Below are 23,521 nucleotides of genomic sequence, written 5' to 3'. Positions count from 1 at the left end.
GGATCAGGAAAATTTTATGGTGACACAACCAAAAACACTGCCACCCCTCACCCCACGTGATAATAATGACCAGTCCCTTCTAACTCTCGTAGGAACAACAACTCGAGTGTTCGACTCACACCAGGAGCCCATTAGGGGCTCCAGCTCACACGTGATCAGATCGTATACCTTTCAATTGCGGCAAATTTGTATGCAACCGTTTTCTTTTTCTTATAGTTGATAATGGCCACACGGGAAACATTAAGGTTTAGTTTCCCACGACCTTCAGTATTGCTCCTGGTTTCGCTTCAGGGAACATTGAACACAGCTCACTGTATGTACGTGTTCCTTTGTGCTAAGGTAAGCCACGCGTATATTAACCATTCCACCCCTAAGATCTAATAAATAATTCCCCTTACTTTTTGCCATACAATTCTTATGATGTTACCTTAGAGAATTTGGTATTGGATCGACCAATAATTCCCTCATTGGTGTTGTTCTTTATTCTCATCACTTGTCTGCTTTATATTGCATCGACGTTGTAAGGAGAAATTCCGTCTTGGTCATTCGTTTGAGTTAAAGGGTAAACTGAGAGAAAATTTAATTTTTTTTTTATTAATTAATCTTCATTCCTATTTGCTGCAAATTAATTACATATTTCTTCAAAAACAAAAAGATGGAGTTATCCAGTTGGTTTCATGACTTTTTTGAGGCCCTTACATTATTTTATTCAGCTTTCTAAAATGAACTGTTTCGTGAATTGAAATTGCACTAAATTGTTAAATTTTATTCCTTCTGTGGCATGAAAATCACCTCGACGGTGCTTTGAAACGTAACTACCTGTTCCCAAAGGCAATACTGGAACGCAAAGGCGGTAATCATCGATATCAAGGGGAGCAAAACAATGACTTATTTCCATTTTAAAGAAAAATTGTTTTTAAGCTCAAATGTCACAACTCCCTAGTGGACTGGACTTTGACAAGCAGGACATTCAGATTACTCCAGTGATTCTTCGTGGACGTAATATTAAAACTGATTAATCGGCGATATGGCGATACTAAAACTCAAAACGCAATTAGTCTAGGGAAACGAAACAATGTATTAAATTATTTTTAAAACAGAAGTCATAATTCTAGGGTGGACTGGACTTTGACAAGCTGGATGTTCGAATTACACTGGCTATAATCGTAAATCTAGCAAAATAACGTGTCTTTTCAATATCAAAGGAAAATTAATTTTCAAAACAAGCGTCATAGATCTCATGTGGACTGGAATTTGACAAGGTGGACATGCGCTTTATCCCAGTGATTCCTTGTGCACGTACTCCTGTTTCATGTTGAGTCGATCACAGGGCTTGAAGCCTAAGAGACCCTCTAGGAGTTTCCTGCCGTAAGAAACCAGCCGGCTATCGGATAGGAAATGAATCACTATCACGGTGTTCTTGTGGTCGGCCAGAACCTCGCTTGCGCATCTGACTTGCCCCAATAGATGCACTTGAAACAGGAAGTGACTCCTGGTGTAGACACAGCATTCCCAATGGAGCGACTTATTTCTCGGTGAAATCCTTCCGTGACTGTAGGACTTGAAAGGCTCAGAATCATCCTCATTGTGATCGACCAAAAATCTATCTCCGTCTCTGACCATTGCGCCTGTGTTGGCTCGCGAAGCCTCTAACGCCATTCCATCGAGGGTGAAGACCTCGCTCGGAAAAATCTTAAACGCAATCGATAAGATCTCTTCTACAAATTCTTCCCTTGTACAAGGTCTGACCTCTAGTGCAAGGCGGGTAGCAACTTCGTTGAGCCTCTCCACATCGAGATTTTCCAGGTCGATATGATAGGCAATTATGTCTTGCTTGAAAAGAACTTGATCAGCGAACAGCTCTTGTCGCTGGGTGTAGAACTTCTTCGGCGCGTAGAAGAGCTCTCGGGTCACATTCGGGTAGTTTTTACGGATATACTCTCGGTTCGCCTCGATCATTTTAATTTGAAGCCCTTGTTTTCGGAATTTAGGGTGAATTTTTTCTACATCGCATGCAGAGCTTTGGTCACCATTGACAACCACATAACTCCGTAGTCCAACGATTTTTTCATCCATTTCTGCGACGAAGACAGCTCGTTTGCGTTCCGAAAGCCAACCGTGAAATCTGTTAGGAATATAGTCGTGATCTTCGTCCGCTTTATCCTCGTAAGTTGCACGGGAGAGCTCGACTACGGCATCGTAGTCAGCTACAGAAGCGAGGCGGATTTCCAAGTCTTCCATAGTAAACTAGATTTTAAAGCAGTTGCCACACACAGACAAGTCGAGCAAGTGCAAAAACTTCTATGTCACGTAATGTTTGTTAACATTTTGATCTTTCAATGATTTTGTTAGAAATTCGAGATAACAGCTGACTGTTGTGCGTAATAGCCGATCTTCCAATTGGTTGTTTATCACTTAAAGGTAATTAGTTGTTCCATACAAACAACGTAAACAAAATAAAACTTGCAACAATTGTCTGTTTACAAATTCACAAACCTAGTTAAGAGGATAGTCATTTAAATGGTATGAAGCGCTCAGCGCCGAAATAAAGCAATATTTTACGTAAATAAATCTTAAAAACAACTTCTTCAACCTCTTGTACTAAACTCCATTTCTCAAAGTCTCTCTGTGTTATGTTAATACGTATTGTCGAGCAATCAAACTGAGAAGCTTCATTATCTAAATGTCATTGTTTCTGAAACCCCGCTTGGTTTGCTGTTCTGAAAGGGAACACATTTGAAAAGAAATTAAAATCCACAGGTTTTTTCAAAACCTCATTCATTTTGCAATCTAAAAGAGTTTTATTTTTATGTGTTCGCGTTTTCCATAGAAAAAGTAAGCGGCAATAAATTCCACCCGCTTAGAATTACGTGTGCAAGTCATAAAAGCAAATTCCCAAATCGTCATCGAACAAACATTGTTGTTTATTTTCTAGCCCTGTAAAAACAGATATCCATCTATCGATGAATGGCTGTCTAACAGATACGCTAAAAGAAAAATACATGAAAACCAAAAATTAAGGCCGCGACCTTTATCGTATGGAATGATTTTATGAAGAGGTTGTCACGCATGGGCGTGGTTGAAGTATGAAACCCCTTCTCCCTTACAACGCTCATGAGTCACGCAATGTTATGGTTATATGATAATCGAAACCACAGCTCCATTTGAGATGAAGTTCAAGGCATCAATGAGAATTAGAGGTGGATTATAAGTTGACCCTTAACATTCCTGATTTATTGCCAGAAAATTGACAGCTGTGGTCGAGTTAGGCGTACCAAATAGAGTCTGGGGATGATGAAATATCACACCAATTTTTCGTCAGTTAACTTTGCTCTCTGCGTTTGAAAATGGCGAAGAAACTGGTAGAATGCTGAAAAACTCTTACAACTTTAAGATGAGAATCAGAGCCACCTTAATAACTGATCAAATAATCTGGATTAGTCCGGTTTGTCAAGTAATTTTTATCCAACGCTGAACGTCTTATAAATCAAAATAAAATTTTATTATTGCGGAGACTGAAAGCATAGAACACACTAAAGACAACCCGTAAAGGTGTCTCGGTCAAGTCTTACCGTTGCTAAGGTAACATTTTACAATAATCGATGGCCGCGCTCAGTCCCAAGGATTGGAAGAGGCGGGTAGGGGGCGGGTACAAGATGATAATTACATGACGAGGATATCAGCATGAAAACCAAAATGGCGGCGATGTGGAAAATATTTCTAAGAACTAAAAATGCAGGAATTTTTCCTGTAATCCATGATCGGAGTAAGATCGCTGCCTGCAGAAAGTTTTGTTTGCCAAACAGTTCCAAGTACAGTACAGAAAGTGCGACATCAGCGGCAGAAGAATTCAGCCTTCGGTATTTAGATGGTAAACACGAAGGTAAAGGCGGAAAGATTTTTCGTTATAAAATAACTACAAGATACTACGAGCCCCTTGATTGGCCAAGAATCTAAAATTTATTGCACCGGTGAATCCATGAAAAACTGAAGTTTAATTTATAAAAGCAATAGATCGCATATTAGGATATACTACACAAGTGAAAAGTGCTTTTTCGCATACGCTGATTGGACAGATCCGTAAGTGATTAGGGAGTATTACTCTTTTCTTAGTAGCCGAAGAGACAAAATCGCGCATCAACAATTTAATTTCCCATCATTTTTGGTATATTTAAAGGAAAAAACAATTTTTTTTGGATTGACCTTATACACCTCCGCTTCTTTGCATAATTGTTGAATATTCTAAAACAAAGCTGTAGTCCCAAAGGCAATGTAATGTTCTCTTTATCCAAGACCAGCATGAATGGGTCTGTGTGGAAATCTTGCCTGGTTTTATGATGAGTTGAACTGAAATACTTTCAAAATGATGGTAAATTGTCTCCTTGTAGGAATTGCCTTGTTTGTAATGAACAGACCAGAAGCAAAAAATGCCATGAGCAAGAATTTCCTAAGACTGGTGAGAGTCCCATCAAGTTTATTATGCATATCAGTTAAAGTAGGGGCCTTTCCATCCCTTTTTGCCGATTTAAGGGGTCACTGACTTTCAGCAGCTCTACTCTTTTTTCCCTAAACATCAGTATCTATATTCTCCATGCACCTCTCTGTACATTTCCTTCGGTACTGACAAGGAGAATTTGTCTAACAATCAATAGAGCTTCTTAGTTTGGTGATCATTTCCTTTTATTCTCATGATGGTAATGTGTGATTTAACAGTATTAATGTAAGGAGAAATGAGATGCTGGTCACTCTTAGGGTTTAGGGGATCAAGGAGAAAAGGAATTGAAATTGCTCACACATTACATTTTATACATCTTTCCTATGGCAGTCCTTATGGCTGCTTTGCGATCACCACTTGTGAATCATTCTGTTGCACTTATCACCTCCAGTTATTTCTTTCTTTAAGAATAATGTTGAAGCAATGAAAGCCTTTCCCTGCATTAAGATAGCTTCATCTAAACAGTAACAGAGAGGGTACAGGTGAATTGAAGACAGTTATATGCCAGTCCTTTACAAGGTCTTAGGTTTATACGCCTTTGGAAAATTCTTCATTGAGCACAGAAAAATCTCTCATTGCTTTCAATTAATATGTTACAACTTTCTCAAAAATATGCACATATTTGAATTGATATTATGGTGTGAGCATAATCTCATCCTAACATACTTTTCAACAAAGAGAGATGCACCTAGCATCTTAGTCATAACTGTTCACTTGATCTTATGATCTTTTTTTGTACAGAGAAGCATTCAACAGGTCAGCTTCTTGTTATTTAGTTTACAGATGCCCTTACTTGTGTGAAGTTTGACAAGAATGTTAGAACTGTCATCATCAAGAGTGATGCGCAAGGTATAAATTCAGTTGTGATATATCAGGTAAAGTATCAGTGAAGGTGTAAAAAAAAATTCAGTTTTCAAGGCTAGGTGGCCCTCCAAGTTAGGAAGAAGTAGCCTGGCTGTGAACAGTAGTCTCCTCCCCTTAATAAATTGAGGAGTTCCCTCTTGATTTTTGCATGGATAGAGAGCAGCTGTAGGTAGGCCAAGGAGAACTCATAGTTATTTTCATATGGGTAAATTTGCTGCCTCCTCCAAAAGGGATGCCTGATTATCTCTAGCAACCTCCAGCAGTTTGTCAAGTTTTCTTGGCAATTTGCGAGGAGCACTATTAATCCCTGTGATTGGAGAAAGACTGTGTTGAATGAGGACACAATATGGTGATTCCCTATACCAGCACTTCAAAAACTAATTTTAGGCCTAAAAAATTTCATGCTTGTTTTTGATTTCTTGACCTTTTTTTTCATTCATAGCTAGGGTAACACTCAAGATTTTTTTTTTTCATCACTCCTAGGTATTTTCTGTGCAGGAGCTGATCTCAAAGAGAGAGCTAAAATGGCAGCACATGAGGTTGGACCATTTGTATCCATGGCTCGTGCAGCAATAATGGAACTAAACAACCTACCAATGCCTACAATTGCTGCTCTTGATGGCCATGCCCTAGGTGGTGGGCTTGAAATGGCCCTGTCATGTGACTTTAGGATTGCTGCTAGTAATGCTAAAGTGGGGCTGACAGAAACACGTTTGGCAATTATTCCTGGTGCAGGTAAACTTTTCAAGAGCTTAGCTTTGTATGGTTTATTGCCTCTTATCCTTGGAGGCTAGGAATTTCACCATCTCTGGATGTAATGCTACACTCCATGAAAAAATTGATGACACATTGACCTTTCCAACCCCCTATTACTTCCATTTTATCTCTTTTGCCTTTGTTCAGTTAACCTATTTGCTCCTTCCCTCCGAAAAAGAAATGTTTCATGATGTTATTGTGATTCTATTAACCTGAAGATACATACAGGCAACATTGACTGTGGAAGGGGGGTCTTGTCAATGATCTAAAGGTATCAGTGGTAAAGACAGGAGTGTTATTCTACACATAACTATAAGGATTCTTCAAATATGATTTGTCAAATAGTCTTTGATGCTGATCATAGGTCATCACAAACTTTCTAACCCACCACCCCATATGCTATCACAAGCTGCCTTACCCTCCCCACCCCTCCTTATAGCATTTGATAGGCTACTCTTCACTACAACAGGAAGTAACATAAGGTTATATTCAGAAGGGGTTCTGTCAACAAAGAACTCAGGATGTCTTGATGCCAGTCAGCTATTAGAATTTTGGCCTGGATGTCTGAAATGAGTGACATCTCAGAGCTTTCTCAAGGTTGTCATAATTGTAGGTAACAATATGATTTCGAGTGTAGTTTAGTGTTCGTGAGCACGAGGAAAGTTCTTAAAAGACAATAGAATTGCATGCAAGTGCAATTTGTAGTCTTTAAAATATTCACAAGTGCTATTTACACCAAATTGCATTAGAAATCATGTTGTTACTTGTTAATAATTTACATGAAAAACACATCACAGAAATTCAAGATGGACAAAATTTTGGCAGCGTGCACATGCTATTTGTTTTCAGCCAATCAGACGTGCATAATTTATTCATGTACATTATTAGAAAGTGTATGTATGATCTGAACTAAGTAGGAAGCTGTATAATTATTTTGCCAGCATGATGGTTGCAAAGCAACAGGCTTTGATCACAATTCACAGAGTCAGTTGCACAATGATCTGACAGCCTGTGGGTTTCCACTATTTTGTTTAGGAGGGACTCAACGTCTACCAAGGTTAATAGGCATCTCAAAAGCCAAGGAGATGATTTTTGCAGGCAAAATGATCAGTGGCACAGAAGCTGAAGAAATAGGTTTAGCTGATTATGTTGCAGAACAAACTGAAACCGGTGATGCAGCATATCAGAGAGCCCTTGTTCTAGCTGAAGAATTTCTTCCCCGAGGACCTGTTGCTGTGAGAATGGCCAAACTAGCAATTAACAAGGGAATTCAAGTAAGTCCTTTGTATTTTAATCCCTAAGAGTGACTAACATCTAATTTCTCCTTACAATATCAAAAGTCAAACATTCAGGTGAGGAGAATAAACTTTAAGGTCATGAAAATAGAGGAAATGATCCTTAACTAAAGAAGCTCTTGATTGTTAAACAAATTCTCCTTGTCAGAACCTTAGGAAATGTACAGAGAACAGCATGGAGAATATGCATACTGACGTTCTGGTTAAGTCCAAGCAGCTGATGATCATGGAGTAGTTGGTTTCCCTTTTTTGACTCCTAGGAATCAAATCTGATGATCACATTTAAGGTTTCTAAATACATCTACAAACAAGTCTGACTAGAATAAAATAAGCAAACAAATTTTAAGTACCTAGTGTTTTTGTATCATCATGACACCCTTTACAAGGTAGTTAACCCTTTAACCCTTAAACTCCCAGAGATGACTAACATGTAACCTTTCCCTATGATATCCATACATATTCTAGCAACTGTTGATGAGAATACTAAAACTTATCAGTAAGAAGCTTTTATCCTGATCTTACACCAAATTCTCATCACTAATTTACAAGAAATTGTGTAGCAGCAAGATGAGAGAATTAACAATCAGATCTTGGGAGTTAAAGGGTTAATTCTTTAGTTGACAGTGACTAGCAGCCATTTTCTCTTTACAGTGTTTAATTGCTGAATCAAATATTAAGGTCCTGAAATGATTGCCTACAAAATGAGTTCTTGATTGTTAAACAAATTCTCCTTGTCAGTACCAGAGGAAATATACAGAGAATATTGTGGAGAATATGCACACTGATCTGAAACCATTAACCCTTTAACTCCCAGGATCTGGTTGTAAATTCTCCCCTCTACCTGCTACACATGTCCTTGTAAATTAGTTATGAGAATCTGGTGTGAGATCAAGGTAACAACTTCTAAATGGTAAGTTTGAATATTCTCATTACCTGTTTGCTGGGTGATATAAGGATATTATGGGGAGAAGTTTTATGTTGATCACTTCTGGGAGTTAGGATTAAGTGCACTCATATAGTTGAAGAAGTTGTAAATGTTACAGTTATAATTATGGTTTTGTTCCCAGGTTGACCTCACATCTTCCATGTCATTTGAAGAAGGTTGCTATGCTCAGGTATGCGTGCAAATATTTACATGTATGTCTTAAAATTGATGAATATTATACAGTAAACAAGTTGAACCAAGGAGTGCTTTTGGCAATTAACCCTTTCACTCCCAAGATCTCATTAGTAATATTATTCTCCTTACTGTCTGACATATAACTCTTGTGATGTTAGTTCAGAGATTTTGTTATTGGATCAATTAATGATCCCCTAATTGATATTTTTCTTTATTCTCATCACTTGTCTACTTGACATTGTATTGATATTTTAAAGAGAAATTCTGTTTCGGTCACTTAAGGGTAGTTTAAGGGTTAAGTAAGGAGGCTTAAGCACTTGAGTGACTAACAGCTGTTCATAACAGAGTTATAACTTAAACCTTTACTGACAAATCTCTCCTCACTTGAGTCTGATTAATGACTTCTACTTGAGTTGTGGAAATGTTAGTGACTGTGAGACAACTTACAGTCCTTGTCAGGGCTAACTAAACCTGATGATCAGACTGCATGATCAATTTGTGAATGTTAGAAGAAAAGAACTGATCCCTAAAGGTGTGCTTAAAGAAATTGCAGAGAAGACTTTAAAAAAATTCAGGTTTTGACAGAATTTAAACCAATATTTTTTATATACCCTACTAGTTGTACACTTTAACTACAAACAGGGCCATAAAGATACATGTAGAGAGTGTGGGAAATATTAATTAAAATGTTATGCTATTTTGATAGAATGTAGAACTACGTCATTAGTAAAACTTGTAACTCTTCATCCATCAGGTTATACCAACCAAAGACAGACTTGAAGGTCTGAAAGCATTCAAAGAGAAAAGAACACCACAGTACACAGGGGAATGAAACAAATAACATGGAAGAAAAGCATGGACATGATGAAGTTAATGCACAAGGAAACAAAACCAAGACTCTGGTTAACCCTTTGACACTAAGAGTGACTCGCATCTAATTTCTCCTTACAATACCACCCCTGAATCAAGCTTTAAGGTCATGAGAATAAAGGAAATGATCAACAACTAAAGAAGCTCTTGATTCTGAAATAAATTCTCCTTGTCAGCACCTTACGAAATATATAGCAAACTGTATGGAGAAATTTCACGCTGATGTACACTCTCCCTTTATCTGCCCATAATAAAACAACTGTCTTACACATTCCTGGTGGAAATCACTATGAACTACTAATGTATATTTTTTTTTATTTAATTCAAGGAGAATTATTTAACTAAATAACATCTTTCCTTGAAAAAGCACTTCTGGCCTATTAAAAATTTTGGCTAAAAGGAGGGGCATTTATTGGAGAGAGGGCACTTGTTATTTTCCTGTATTGTATCTGCTGCAGGTTAAAAATGATATGAAGTGGCAATAGAAACAGGTTTTTCTTGTATCCCTACTCTTTAAGAAAGTAAAGGGGGGGTGCTTGTTTGACATTATTGCTTGGGGGGAGGGGGTAGGTGCTTATTAGAGCATGGGTGTTTATTCAAGGAAATATGGTTTAACTTTTATCAATCATTTAATAGTATGAGTAAATTTTAGCAGTTCATGTTAAAATTGCTCTCATCTTAAGGATCTTCTTTTATCAGATTTTCTCTCTTTTGATGACAAGTATTCTGATCTTTTTCCACTCATGTTGGACTTGATAATGTGATTGACCTGTTCCACTATTTCCCCTGCAAAAAAAAAAAAAAAAAATATTTATTTTTAATTTATTTTGTAATACCCTCCAATAACACAGCACCACAGTTTCTTTACAAACTTACTCCCTGTGGACCATTTCTACGTTCATAATATAGTGAGTATTTTGTGTTTTGTTCAAACACCAGTGACAGATTTTTCCTGAAAAATTATGCAAAGAAAGGACAGAAAATGTCTCACCTGCGTCATCAGCCTCAGTTTCAAAGTCATAATGTTTAAACTCATGTGCGTTTTGACTGAAGTAAACTATTCTGAACACCGATTTGCCATTACTCTTCACCTCAACTGGGTCACAAGCAACCACATTTTCCATATCTATTGAAGTCTTAAGAAAAAAGAAAAGATAGTTTTACAAGTTAGTATTAAAAGGAAAGAGTAAAAGGAGAGAGTTACCTGGGGAGAGAACTTGAGTTAGTTAACCCTTTCGCTCTCATGATTTCAATAGTAATTCTCCTTACTGTCTGCCATACAATTCTTATGATGTTAATTCACAGAATTTGGCACTGGATCAACTAATAATCCCCTAATTGAAATTTTTTTCTTTATCCTCATCACTTGTCTGCTTGATATTGTATTGGGTAATGAACTGACAAAATACTGTGGAAGCCTTTTTTTTTTTTTGTTTTTTTTTTTGCAGCTATCCTAAAAATATTCTTTCCAACTATGAACAGGTGTACTGTCACAACAAATTTAAAGGCCAGCAGCTGTTTATCTGCAAATAAGGCTTCAGTCCCCTGGCATCTGTATACATATATTGAAATTTTCGCACCAAAAGAACAGTAATGTTATCCAGTTTGTTGTGCTATGATTGTTTCTTTACGGCATCTCGTGTACTCCTTCTATCCAACTGTCAGATATGTTTCGCATTGTCTTTTGCCATTTCATGTTTCACTTTGGGATCGTAATTATTATTGTCGGTAGTTGACTGTAGTGTAATTTTATTTAATCATGTTTCAGAAACCACTGGTTATGAATAAATTGTATGGTTCATGTAACCGTTTTGAAATTTGCTGGTGTGTTTGCTACATGTACTATGATTATAATCCTTACAAATTTTTGTTTCCCCCAAAACTTCTTTGCTGACTTTGGTTGTAGTACTGGATCAATCTCTATCTTCTCAAGAGAAACTCCTACAGGGTAAGAGAGAAAATGATAAATATTGGAGTCAAATTCAACACAAAGGAAGAAAAATAAAAAAATATAAAAAGGGAAAAGGAATGGAGTAGTAGGAAGAGCACTTCCCTCTAACTGCAGGGATTGGGGGGGGGGGAGGGAGGGGAAAGGAAAAATTCTATAATTATTTTATTATACAGTTTTTAAACAATTTGCTGAAGATGACACTCTGAGTTTGTGAACACTTCAAGGAGGAGGGGCTTGGAAACTAGGCAGACTTTAAACTTGACATGATAAATGCAAAATCAGCTGCAGATATTGCATTTGTCTGGTCAACTTCACAGGTTATTGAATATTAATTGGATTCTCTTGACTAATCTTAGTTTTTATAGTAAGTCTAATTAATATATAATAATAATATTTATTAGGTAAAAATCCATGATAAAAAGGCAACATACTGAATATCTGTGAATAACTTACCCAGTTGTATCTCTGTCACAGTCCTCAGCTTCTGCAGCATACTGACTCTGTATGACTGAGGATTTAAATAATAATTTTTTTCTGTCACAAAAGTCATCAAAATATCTGTGCAAAAAAAAAAGGATTCTGGGTATTTTCGGTAGAAATATAGTTTTAAAGGAGGTCATTTTCTGCCCAATCATACCCCTCCTTTCAGCATCATTCTACAATGTGAACAATTTTTGTGCCATGTACTCATGCAAGTGGATGTTGCACCTCTAAATTCCTTGTGTATTCCAATGGTTTAAATTCCCAACCCCACCCTGGCAAGATTCAAATTCCCCCCCCCCCCCCAGCCAGGAACAAGAGACAAATGCCCATAAGTTTCCAGGTGGTGGGAATATTGAAGCTTCAAGTTAACCAACAATAAGCCAATGATAAGCGACAAATGTGAATAATTTTGTATAACACTTACCCTGTATGTATAATATGTATAAACCTGAAACTGTTTATTGGGTTCTTCCTTTTCTTCCCCATGATTTCGTTTTCCTGCAACATTAACCAAAAAGCTGAATTGCTTCTTCAATCAACATAATCAATTTTTTTTTAATTTCAGACCAAGTTGTTTTACACAAAGTTTAAATGCGACTTTACCACATTTGTTTTAAAATCACACAGTCAATTTACTGTCAAAATAGGATTATGGCAAGTGCCATTTATTTGTCTTTTTAATCCAATCTGCCAGTTTGTTTTAAAGTTCATTACTCCTTGAACCCCCAGAAGTGATTAACATGCAACTTTTCCCTAAAATATCCATATATTCACCAGCAAACAGGTAATGAGAATACCCAAACTTATCAGGTAAAGGTTGCTATCTTGATCAAAAAACATCAAATTATTCCAACTAATTTACAACTTGGGGAAATATGTAGCAGCAGGAAGGGAAAATTAACATTCAGATCTTAGGAGTTAAAGGGAAAAATGTAAATGGTTAAAGATGCAATTCTGGGTAAAAGAAGTACAATTACATACAGATTGCACTGTTATGAGACAATCAGATTTCAAGAACTACCAGTAATGCCAGAATGGATTTTTAAAAAAAGCTACTGTAAACTTGTAATTCTTATAAATTAAACAAAAGTCAGCTAATAAAAATCTACTTACGGCCAAATCTGACCAGACAGAATTCCATTGTTCCCATACTTTCTAGAGTTGCATCAAGACTTATGGGAACTCCTGGCTCTGTCTGTTTTTCCAAGACGTATTCCTTTGCTGAGTTAAAAAAAGAGGAAAGATAACAAAGAACTAGAATTACTCAATACATTAGTAAATAATCTGCCTAAAAGAGCAGTGAATCTTCTTGAAGATTATTGCATATTTAACCCATAAGATTCACGACTTTAAGATTCCGACCAACTGACTGGCTTCAGAAGAAAGGAAAAAAAAACTATAAAATAATTGTAAGTTAAACACTGGGTTCTGCAATTTCCCTTGTTCTAAAGACAATAATTATTTGGATTGGCTGATTAGCAATCACATGACCCCACATAAATTTAAGATGTATACCATTTAATATACCATTTTGACAGGATATCAAAAGTTGTATCCTGAGCATATTACATTTAATGAATGCAACCAATGTCCAGATTTTGCACATGATAAGAATGTGGCTTAGGTTGATGAACTGATTCTTGCAGAATATTTTTAAAGCTCTCTTCTCTTAACTTCTCAGCAAATCCAGACAAAATTAATTTGTTGCTAGTCTCTGCTAGTTCTTAAAAACACAATGGCAGCAGCCTGTGATTAAAAAAAGTGTTGGAGCAGAAGCAGGCCTCTGAAAATACAGTTCTTTAAAAGTACATTTGCAGTGTTTACAAGAAACAAAGTTGCACTGTCATTAACAATAACACTCATTTTTTAGTTAAATGTTTACTATGTTATGTTGGTTTGCTGTAGGAATGAAAAAACACTTCAAGTCTGCTCCAGAGGGAAACAATAAGTTTTGTTTTCCATCAAGTCCTATTTTTGCCTGCCCTGACTTCATCTTGAGGAAACATTGAGAGTGGAGAAAAACACAACACTGTTTCCCTCAGGAGCAGACATTGAGCATATATTATAATAATAAATTTTCAAACCTGTTCTTCTCAATCCTCTTTTTTTGACCATTTTTTCATAGACTTGTTTCATCTTTGCATTCATGCTGTCCACCTTCACTCTTGAAAAGCCATGCTGGGGCTCATTCCTGGAAAGGCAAATACAGCGGACCCAGTATTAAGCAGTCACTTATGGGAAATGGTGGGTTTACAGCTTAACCCTTTAACCCCAAAGAATGATTAGCATCTAATTTCTCCTTACAATATCACCACTGAATCACACATTAATGTCATGAGAATAAAGGAGATGATCACCAACTAAAGAAACTCTCGATTGTTAGACAAATTCTCCATATCAGCACCTTAGTAAATGTACAGAGAACAGTATGGAGAATGTGATGTTAGGGTGTAAAGGGTTAAAACAGGTTGACTGCTCAAGACAGGTTTCACAGATTAGGGGCGTTATAGGTCTGGTGGTAGTTCACTACAGGTGGAAGACAATACAAGCAAGCCTTTGGGACTTAGTAAAGGGTGACTGCCACTGCTACTGCTACATAGAGGTGACCACTCAATAGAGATGAAAATGACAGTGATTAACCGGAAACACATTATATATGGACTTTGGCAACTGACTGCTTAACACAGGTGACTGCTTAATGCAGAAGTTTATTATGTAATCTTTAAAAAGAATTAGTTTCAGTTTTTAAATAAGTTAGTAGAGTGTAGTGAGAAATAAATAATAACTTTTACAATAATGGCACTTTTAATTAGCAGTGAACATTCCCCAAGGTGGCTCTTCTTGTCCACTGTTTCCAGGTAGAGTTGGAATTTGGAATGTTGGTTTTGGTGAAGGGAGGAAATTCAAAGGACCTTGAGAAAAACCATTGGAGCAAGGATGAAATTAACAGCAAACTCAACCCACATGTTAAGTCAGGCCTGGGAATCACACCTGGGCTACTATTTAAGGCACAAGGTGAACACTCTCACTACTGTGTCATCTCTAACACTGCCGTGAGAATTTTAGCATGAAACTGACTCACACAACCTTAAGCACTAGAAATATTTCTGGAATATTTAAAGAGAAATTGTTTTTGATCACTCCTGGGAGTGAAAGATTATTTATTTAAAAAACATTTGAGCTTACACTGTTACTATGATCCCTGCAGAAGGTTTTGGAGGAGTTGGTTTAGCAGGACTGGCATCTTTCTAGAAATTGTAATGATCAACAAAGAGTTAGAGTACAATGTATAACATTTTATTAGACTTCATATAGGGTACTTCCCAATGGTTTTTTAACGCATTTGACAAAAAAATCTGATAATTAACTGCTTTTCACCAGAGTGGAGGTGACTAGTGGTGTTTATTTACTGACCTATGCAGTGGCACCGTAAATATTCACCACTGGCCACCAACACTGAGGTAAGTGGTTAGTTTAGTATATACTTAAACAGTGAGATAATACAGATTGCAAAGATGATTTTAACTTGTCATTTATTCCTGCAGAAATTGCAATAATTTTGGATGCAAATCCTACACAAGTTGCTCAGAGGTGAATGGCAAAGGATATTCTGAGTTGAAGCAGCCAATCAGAGTGTGCCTTAAAAGCTATCTGCTGTTTTAGTATATTTTAATCCATATTATTACACAGTGATTACCATCCTATCAATCCATTTAGTTCTTGAAAAGGGGGAATGGGTGGGGGGGGGGAGGAGGACTAGGACTAGGGAACAAATCATATCAATCTTGGAGGGAGGGGGAAGGACAATAAGAGGATAGAGGGGGAAGGTGACAGGCAAGGGGGAAAATGACAATCCTGAGGGGAGAAGGAGAAGGGGAATGATGAAAAAAGAAAGCTTGATTGATAGATTATAGAGGTTTAAAAATTACAGTTCAAGGGCTGAATCAATTTATTCTGGCCAATAAAATTAACAAATGCAATTGTCTATATACAATTATGGGGAATTCAAAGGGGACAGAGGGGAAAGATGAGAGGGCAGGGGAGGGGAGGGGAATGACAATCCTGAGGGGAAAAAGAGATAGGAGAATCAGGAGGGAGCAGAGGGGAGGGCCAGAAAAACCTAAGAGGGGTGGGGGATGGAGGAAAAGGGGAAGGATATATAATTATATATGGGGGGGAACAAAGCAGACAATCTTGAGCCTCTTGAGTTTTAGCGAGGTATATACTTAGTTGGGAAAAATTATGTGGCCTTTTTTCAGCATCTAATTGGTAAAACCAGAAACAAAGGGGAAAGTCTATGCTTTGGGATATACATCAAGAAAGGCAAGCTTGGATAAAAGGTATCAAAACACTAGACTAGTATACACTACTTGTATTGAATATGTTATTTTTTTTCCTAGGTTACCTGAACCAAAGCCAGACAATTGAAAAAAAATTTTGTGATGGGCTCCTTGTTCTCCAGAGCTACAATACAACAAAAATTGGAGAAATGAATACAAAAACACCAAATAAAAATTATCAAACAATAAAGGTTAACACACTTGATATGTTAGCAAAGAAACAAAAATGATGCTTTGCACTTAAAAGTTGGTCGATTTAAAAATCAAGCCTAAAAAAAATTGAAATAAAACCAAAGTTGGGATCATTCAGTGCAACCATTTTAAAATTCCACTTTCTGTCCTTATTTTGGCCCTGTTCTACATTGTGCATCCCATTGTTAAATCCCAATCCTAAGTCCTGAAATGGTTTAGTAGTGGAATAACAAATGTGCGGCATGTGTGTACCTGGAAAGTCAGTGTCAACTTCCCCATCGTCCTCAGCCATATGCAAACAAAAAGATTTGACATCATTCTGAAAAGCGATATAAGAAAGAAATGTTTCATTTCCTTTGGACAACAAACCAGTAAATTGTACTTTGCTATCACTAAATGTTTCTCAGTAAAAATGGATAACATCCAAAAGTGACTGTCCTCTACACTAAAGCCCCTTTCAAAGGGTCATGATAGTTGATGACAGACAATGATATTTTCATTTTTTATTCGCCATCATAGAATATCATGTTTGCCTTCAAACATTTCATGATAGTTGACAAAATCATGTGGTGAAAGTGGGTAATTATAAACAAATATGGCGTGCACTGAGGTCAGCAAATTTGGTGGTATTTGAAATTTTTTTTCTCAGTTGAAGATACTGAGGCCTTCCAGAAGATGATGAGAATGACCTGAGAGACATTCTGCAAAATTTTGTTAGCTACTTAATAATTATAAGTTATTTTATAATTTGCCATTCCAGTTTGAACCTGTTTTTGGCAAAACTTCTGACTGAAGAGCTATCTTTCACTATCCACCACTTGTTCAAATGGAAAAAACTATCATCAACTATCATGTCAAATTTGAACATGTCCAAACTACATGATACATTTAGTTGATGATAGTGCATGATAGTTGAAACTATCACCAATACTCCATTTTAAAGTTGTGTGCTTGGTTGCCAAGCCTTTGAACAGGAGTGAGGCTAAGGTTGACCTCGTTATGATACAAACCTTGCTGCTTTTTCAAATGCAAATTACTTTAATTTGTTGACATGCTTACTAGATACTGGCCTCTATCACAACATAGTCTCCTTCAGCCTTGCTCCAAATCAAAGGCTTGGCAACAAAGTACAAAATTGTAAAATGGCCTATTATCATGACTGTTTGAATAGGGCCACATCACAGCTAACATTTTGTACCTTGAGTGGAGGCTGTAATCCCTGGTTTGTATACTTGTACAAGATAAGTCCAATTAAGTCCTGTACACAGGCACTTCCTGTTCAAGTTGAGAAGTTAAAAAAAAATCAGCTCTGTGCAATCACATAATCTTCATCTCTGTCACTCAAAGAGTAATTATGAATTCAAAATGTATCATCCTTTGTGCATATTTGTTTTATACCTAACACTGTGACAATCATTGGCATGGCTCTTTCTTCCTGCAGAATTAAGCATTAAAAAAAATATCAAGTTAGTTCTCATAATGATCACTTATTTCTTGAATTTCGACTCAGTTCAAACTATCAATCATTTCACAAGACATTTAATATGCACAACAGATTCTGTTAACTCCCAGAAGTGATAAACATGTAACTTTTCCTTCAATATTCCTATTAGTATATTACCAGCAAACAGGTAATGAGAATTATTTAAACTTATCAGGTAGAAATTTTTATCTTGATCTAACACGAAATTCCTGAAACTAACTTACAAGAAGATGGGTGGTGGCTGAGGGAGAATCAATAATCTCGCAAGTTTAAGGTTTAAACTAATTTTAATCAAAATCTTGTTAAATAAGTCCACTCCTATACATTTATCTCTGAGGTTATAACTGAGGTTATACAATCTATGTAATTATATTGATCATGAATACCTCTGGTAGCATAGTTAAAAATATCTTGAGTTTTTTGGTACAAGTTCCTTGGAAAGCCTGAAAAAAAAATTGACTTCTGTGTCAGTAGAATAGTTTCTTAATAAACACACAGAGAATGTGGACACTAATAGAGGTTACTATGACAACTTTAAGGGTTACATCCCTTCTCACCTCTCCTTCAAATTTGGAATACTCCAGGAATGGATTATTTGGTTTACCACGGGATTCCTCCAGTTGTCTGCTGAGCTGAGAAACTGCCACTGGTTTATTTTTAACTGGTTTTACTTCACGTTTGGCAAAAACTTTAGACAGATCTTCTTCTGGAAAAAAAAAATGTAGTCCACCTTTCATAATCTAGCCCAGCCTATATTATTTTAGAGGGAGATGGAGTGGCCTGATTGTTAATGAGCTGGACACTTGATTGAGAGGTCTGGGTTTGAGACTGGCTGGGTCATTGTGTTGTGTTTTTTGGTGAAACACTTAACTCTCACAGTGCCTCTATACACCTAGTGGGGGTGGGTTGTTCAAAGACCGGTTAAGATAACCCAGGTTTAGTGTGAAATCTGATTTCAGATCTAAAAGCTTTAAAAGAAATTCAGTAGAATTCTTTTTTTGTCTACATTTGTCAGAGAAGCCTGATGAAAAGCTGTATTGTGGGTGACCTTGTGATGGACTGGCAGCACATCCAGAGGGGAGCACCATGAGGGGACGCAAATCGTCTGTACTGTAAGTATCCCGGAGAGTCCCCTACATTTTCTTAGACTTTTAGTCTAAGAAAATGTATGGGACTTTTTGAACGCTCCAGGCAGCTTTCCTGTAAGGTGTCATAATCCTGTTGCTGCTGACATCGATGTGACAGATAATTGCTTTTGCGCTGTTTTCTTTGCCGGCTTATACTTGTCATCAAGTTTCAATGAGACGGCTATCATTTTCCACAAGATTAATGAAGTTTTCGTAAATTGTGATATGTACTTACAGTGCAGACGATTTGCGTCCCCTCATGGATACTCCTTGCTCTAGTGCACACTTCAAAATTTCAGTTGGAACCGAAGTGTTCACGTGTATGACAAATAAAATGACGTTTTATTTGTAGTTTGATGTGAAGAAAAACAAGTTTGAACATGAGTCTGGGAGACAATACTGTAACAAAAAAACATAAGCCCTAGTTTTGAATTGATAGCATATACATTGTATTACTATCTACAATCATGATATTTAATAATTACTAAATCTTATAAGTTATTTTGATCCATGCATTTTGTACTTTCCAGACTAAAATTATCAAAAAAATGTCATACCACTCATAGCATTCTTCTGTCCTTCCTTCCATGAAACTGTTGTGCACCTAACTTCTCCATTCCTTTAAAATAAATAAATTTAAAATTTAATTAAAATAATAGTGCAAAAACAACTTAACCCTTTACACCCTAACATCAGTGTGCATCTTCTCCATACTGTTCTCTACATGTTTCCTAAGTTGCTGACAAGGAGGACTTGTTTAACAATCAAGAACTTCCCTAGTTAGTGATCATTTCCTTTATTCTCCTGACTTCAATGTGTGACTCAGGGGTTATATTGTGGGGAGAAATAAGATGCGCATCACTCTTAAGGGTTAAAGGATTGAGGGGCATGACTATGGTAACACATTTATTTCATGTTCCGTGGACAAAGCATTTTTCAATTGAGTATTCAAAGTGATCCCTGATTGCTTTGGTTTTCCTTCACCTAACTCTGTGATTTGTGAAGAAAACTTGACTGTGCCTCTCTCTCAGTCAATCAAATGCAAAACTAAAAATCAATCTCAACCTGGACAAAGATTAAAGATTAAATTATTTTGTAAAAAAAGAAAAATAAAGTGTGTAAATAAAGTGTGTAAAAATAAAGTGTGTACAATAATTGCAAAAGACATTGTCCTGCACTTCAGGCAGTTAACCTGTTTTTACTTTGAGTTCTCAATGGTTAACCCTTTGATCCTTAGAGTGATTAGCATCTAATTTCTCCTTACACTATCACCACTGAAGCATACGTTAATGTCATGAGAACAAAGGAAATGATCAGCAACTGAAGAAAGTCTTGATTTTAAGATAAATTCTCCTTGTCAGCACCTCAGTAAATCTACAGAGAACTGTATGGAGAATATGAATACTGATGTTAGAGTGTGAAGGGTTCGTAATTTATGACGTTAACCTTTGTTCTGATTGGTAGTTGTGATTACTTTGGTTTTCATTTTCCTATGCTCATGAGGGTAACTGGACATTTTGCACAAAAGACTTTTTGCACAAGTCTTTTAGCACAAGTTTTGGACCATTCGCACAATTCTTAGTGGTCATTTTGTACAATAATTAAAAGTGAGAAATATCAATATAAAGGGTATACAGATTGATACTGATATGACATTTCACCTTCACAAGATCCAATGGCGAGACGTAGACATTTATGGTTTTATGATTTAGAATAAAGAAAAATATCAATTTGGGGATAATTAGTTGATCCAATACTAAATTCTCTGAACTAGCATTATAAGACTTGTATGGTTGACAGTAAGGAGGATTACACATTTGATCTGGGAGTTAAAGGGTTAAAACTACTCTGAATGGTAAGTAAGTGAAAGTAACACACTTTTCTCTTCTACTTCTGTCACCCTTTCCTTGTGACTTGGAGTTTCTGCTGATTCCAGGGCTGACAGCGATGTCAAATGATTGAGGATAACTTGGAAAATCAAAAGAATCTCTAAAAGAAAAAAAAGAAGAACTACTGTTGTAAAGAGCAGTCTAGATAAATGTGAAAAGCTCTAACACTGTTACTTGAATAAACACCACTCCCTAATTTAATACTGCACTTATCTACAAATGCCACCCTTGAACAAACAATACATTTAGACACCCACTCAGAAAAATGCCACACTAATTTGAAGAGAATAAGAAAAAAAAATTACAACTAGAATACAACTAGCTATCTATAACATCCATAAAAATTTATATCAAAAAAACACAACACAACTTGAAACAATTGTTAACTTTCCACTTTAAGCACTACCAATGAGTTTGACCATTGTTCTATTATAAACTATTGTTGATGATTTAAATGACATGATTTTGAAATGATTCCCACTCTCAAATCAAAGCTACCCTCAAATTAACACCACATTGTAAGTGTTAAAAATTTAATTAACCCTTTAACTCCCCAGATCTGATTGTTAATTCTCCTCTCTAGTGCTACACATTTCTTTGTAAATTGGTTGTGAGAATTTGGTGTTTGATCGAGGTAATATCTTTTACCTGATGAATTTGAGTATTCTCACTACTTGTTTGCTGGATAATGTATAGATATTATAGGGAGAAGTTACATCTAGGAGTTAAAGGGTTAATTAACTCCCAGAAGTGACTAACATGTAACTTCTCCCAATAATATCCAAACACTATGCTGCGAAAAAGTGATGAAAATACTCAAACTTGTTAGGTAAAAGTTATTATGATCTAACACCAAATTCTTATTACTAATTCATATTCAGTAAATGTGTAACTGCTGGAGGGGAGAATCAACAATCTGGTCTTGGTAGTTAAACGGCTAAAGCCAAAGTGTTCTGTCAAGAAAAATTATCAATGCAATAGGCCAACTACCAAAAGCCCAGACAAAAATAGTGGTGACAACTGTGACAATCAAGACAAAAATGATGCTTCCAGTAACTATTTGTTATTATTATTCTCATTCTTAAGAAAGTGACTGGTGATCCCCTTAAAAATTAAATTTCAAAATACTGTAAGCTTGAATCTACACACCTATCAACTGTGTATTTTCCAATGATCCTCTTGCGGTGCTTGATAGCTTTCTCATTTTCAAACTCTTCATTAATAATTACTTGTTCACACATCCCTGTACAGTAGAAGAGAATCTGACCATTAAATAAAATTCTCTGATAAAGTGTTGAGCTGCTGTGTATATTGATTAAGAAATAAGATTAATTTTGGATTTTGTCATCCTGCCACCCTTGCCAGTTCCCAACAAAGCTCATCAATGGCTGGGTATCTGTCCATGGAAACAGATTCCCAACTATAATCTGTTTTTTTCCTACGTTTTTTGATTGGTTCTTACTTATGATCTATAGAAGGAAGACACTTAGATGACATCATTATTAACACAATTTTGCTTTTTTATCAATAATAAAAGTTCTATGTTGCCATGGGTCTGTACAGCACAGGAGACAAAATGTCGTAAGAACAGTGACATTCTCGTCTCACGTACCACTTTTTTTTCTTGCCATATTTTGAAGTCATCTGTGATCTATTGCTGAACAGACAGATGACAACATAGAATCTACTTGTTGAGCAGAAAGGAAATTTGGTTTGTGGACACTGTTGAATTACCTGTTTCATCCGTCACGACACATGAGTGTCGAATATGAGCAATAACAAATTCTGGATCATCTATAAATGCCATCTTTCAATCCTGATGTAAGCCTATATCACTCTCTAGAAGGGAAAACAAAAGGTAAACATCATCCAACAAAAATCTGCTGAATCAAAGTGTTTTGGCTGCAACTTGGACAACTTGATTCTGTTTAATTCTCGTTCATTAATTTTGCAAACTTAAAACGCACATCACTGTCAAATTTTTATGAAAATAATTCAGTTAACACTTGCCTTTACTTCTGGGATATGGGAGGAAAAAATTAAATCCATTTTCCCGAGTTTGATCGAGCAAATTTGACTCTCGCTGATCGTTCCACTTATGTTGGACATTCCGCCATGTTTGTTTGTCTTGTCAATGGAACGACCGCTGATCAGTAATGCTAGAACATCTCGCGACCTAGTGCGAGGTGAAGTCCATATGCCCCCCAAATCATAACGTAGATGGGATACCGGTATGTATCTCCATGTCTCTACTATAGTTTGCCACACCTTTCAGATAAAAGGAGATGAAATTAAAGAAAGTTTTACTCCATCAAAAATAAAAGGAAAACTGGGGGTGTCTGTTCAAGCTTGATTTGATTGTTGTGTGATTCTTTTTGGTCAAATTATTTGTGTCCAGCTGCAGTTTTCAGGGAGTGACTGAAAATGTAGCAGTTATAAAAATTAAAGGGATGGGAGTGGACAAAGAAAAGCACATCAAATATCCCTTGCAAGTATTGCCGGTGGGGTTTTAGCCAATGAGTGCTTTTTATAAATTTTCTCGGTGAAAATCATGGCTGCCATCTTTGATTCTTACAGCAGGGGAAGTCTGAACAAAGGGGTTTAGTGACAGAAAAAGGAAGGAGAGGGGAGGAAGTAGGTCAGTATTTCCCCAAAG

At 36.5% G+C, this 23,521-nt stretch overlaps 3 protein-coding genes across 4 annotated transcripts; 1 reads left to right on the top strand and 2 right to left on the bottom strand.

Moving 5' to 3' along the window:
• Positions 1 to 608: 608 nt before the first annotated feature.
• On the bottom strand, positions 609 to 2,334 carry LOC131777922 (histidine N-acetyltransferase). The gene has a single exon (XM_059094292.2). It carries the CDS (start codon positions 2,239 to 2,241, stop codon positions 1,276 to 1,278), a length of 966 nt encoding a protein of 321 aa, XP_058950275.2. The 5' UTR covers positions 2,242 to 2,334; the 3' UTR covers positions 609 to 1,275.
• A 1,357-nt stretch (positions 2,335 to 3,691) lies between these two features.
• Positions 3,692 to 9,422, top strand: LOC131777908 (methylglutaconyl-CoA hydratase, mitochondrial-like). The gene is made up of 7 exons (XM_059094273.2): positions 3,692 to 3,883; positions 4,389 to 4,456; positions 5,272 to 5,344; positions 5,843 to 6,094; positions 7,151 to 7,389; positions 8,478 to 8,525; positions 9,285 to 9,422. Exons 1-7 carry the CDS (start codon positions 3,697 to 3,699, stop codon positions 9,360 to 9,362), a joined length of 945 nt encoding a protein of 314 aa, XP_058950256.2. The 5' UTR covers positions 3,692 to 3,696; the 3' UTR covers positions 9,363 to 9,422.
• On the bottom strand, positions 7,220 to 22,706 carry LOC131777907 (target of rapamycin complex 2 subunit MAPKAP1). 2 transcript variants are annotated; one of them, XM_059094270.2, is made up of 18 exons: positions 22,600 to 22,706; positions 22,015 to 22,108; positions 20,855 to 20,965; positions 19,534 to 19,595; positions 18,407 to 18,555; positions 18,236 to 18,292; positions 17,765 to 17,801; positions 17,565 to 17,641; positions 16,619 to 16,685; positions 16,240 to 16,298; positions 15,021 to 15,082; positions 13,919 to 14,025; positions 12,948 to 13,055; positions 12,259 to 12,332; positions 11,805 to 11,859; positions 11,262 to 11,341; positions 10,392 to 10,536; positions 7,220 to 10,186 (listed from the first exon to the last, which is right to left on the bottom strand). In XM_059094270.2, the coding sequence occupies exons 1-18, from the start codon at positions 22,670 to 22,672 to the stop codon at positions 10,074 to 10,076; spliced, it is 1,530 nt and encodes a 509-aa protein (XP_058950253.1). In that variant the 5' UTR covers positions 22,673 to 22,706; the 3' UTR covers positions 7,220 to 10,073. The 2 variants fall into 2 exon arrangements, with proteins under 2 accessions (XP_058950253.1, XP_058950255.1); XM_059094272.2 differs by having other exon boundaries at positions 18,407 to 18,552.
• Positions 22,707 to 23,521: the final 815 nt, after the last annotated feature.

This window comes from Pocillopora verrucosa, chromosome 11 (genome assembly GCF_036669915.1).
Source record: "Pocillopora verrucosa isolate sample1 chromosome 11, ASM3666991v2, whole genome shotgun sequence".
Lineage (NCBI taxonomy): Eukaryota > Metazoa > Cnidaria > Anthozoa > Scleractinia > Pocilloporidae > Pocillopora > Pocillopora verrucosa.
This window is presented reverse-complemented; position numbering and strand designations above follow the sequence as displayed.

Coding starts and splice junctions, on each gene's coding strand:
- LOC131777922 (XM_059094292.2), bottom strand. CDS start 2,241: ATGGAAGACTTGGAAATCCGCCTCGCTTCTGTAGCTGACTACGATGCC.
- LOC131777908 (XM_059094273.2), top strand. CDS start 3,697: ATGGCGGCGATGTGGAAAATATTTCTAAGAACTAAAAATGCAGGAATT. Junction 3,884..4,388: donor TTTAGATGGTAAACACGAAG/GTAAAGGCGGAA, acceptor GTCTCCTTGTAG/GAATTGCCTTGTTTGTAATG. Junction 7,390..8,477: donor CAATTAACAAGGGAATTCAA/GTAAGTCCTTTG, acceptor TTTTGTTCCCAG/GTTGACCTCACATCTTCCAT.
- LOC131777907 (XM_059094270.2), bottom strand. CDS start 22,672: ATGGCATTTATAGATGATCCAGAATTTGTTATTGCTCATATTCGACAC. Junction 19,596..20,854: donor GACAGAAGTAGAAGAGAAAA/GTGTGTTACTTT, acceptor TTTATTTTAAAG/GAATGGAGAAGTTAGGTGCA. Junction 18,293..18,406: donor ATTCCAAATTTGAAGGAGAG/GTGAGAAGGGAT, acceptor TTTTTTTTTCAG/GCTTTCCAAGGAACTTGTAC.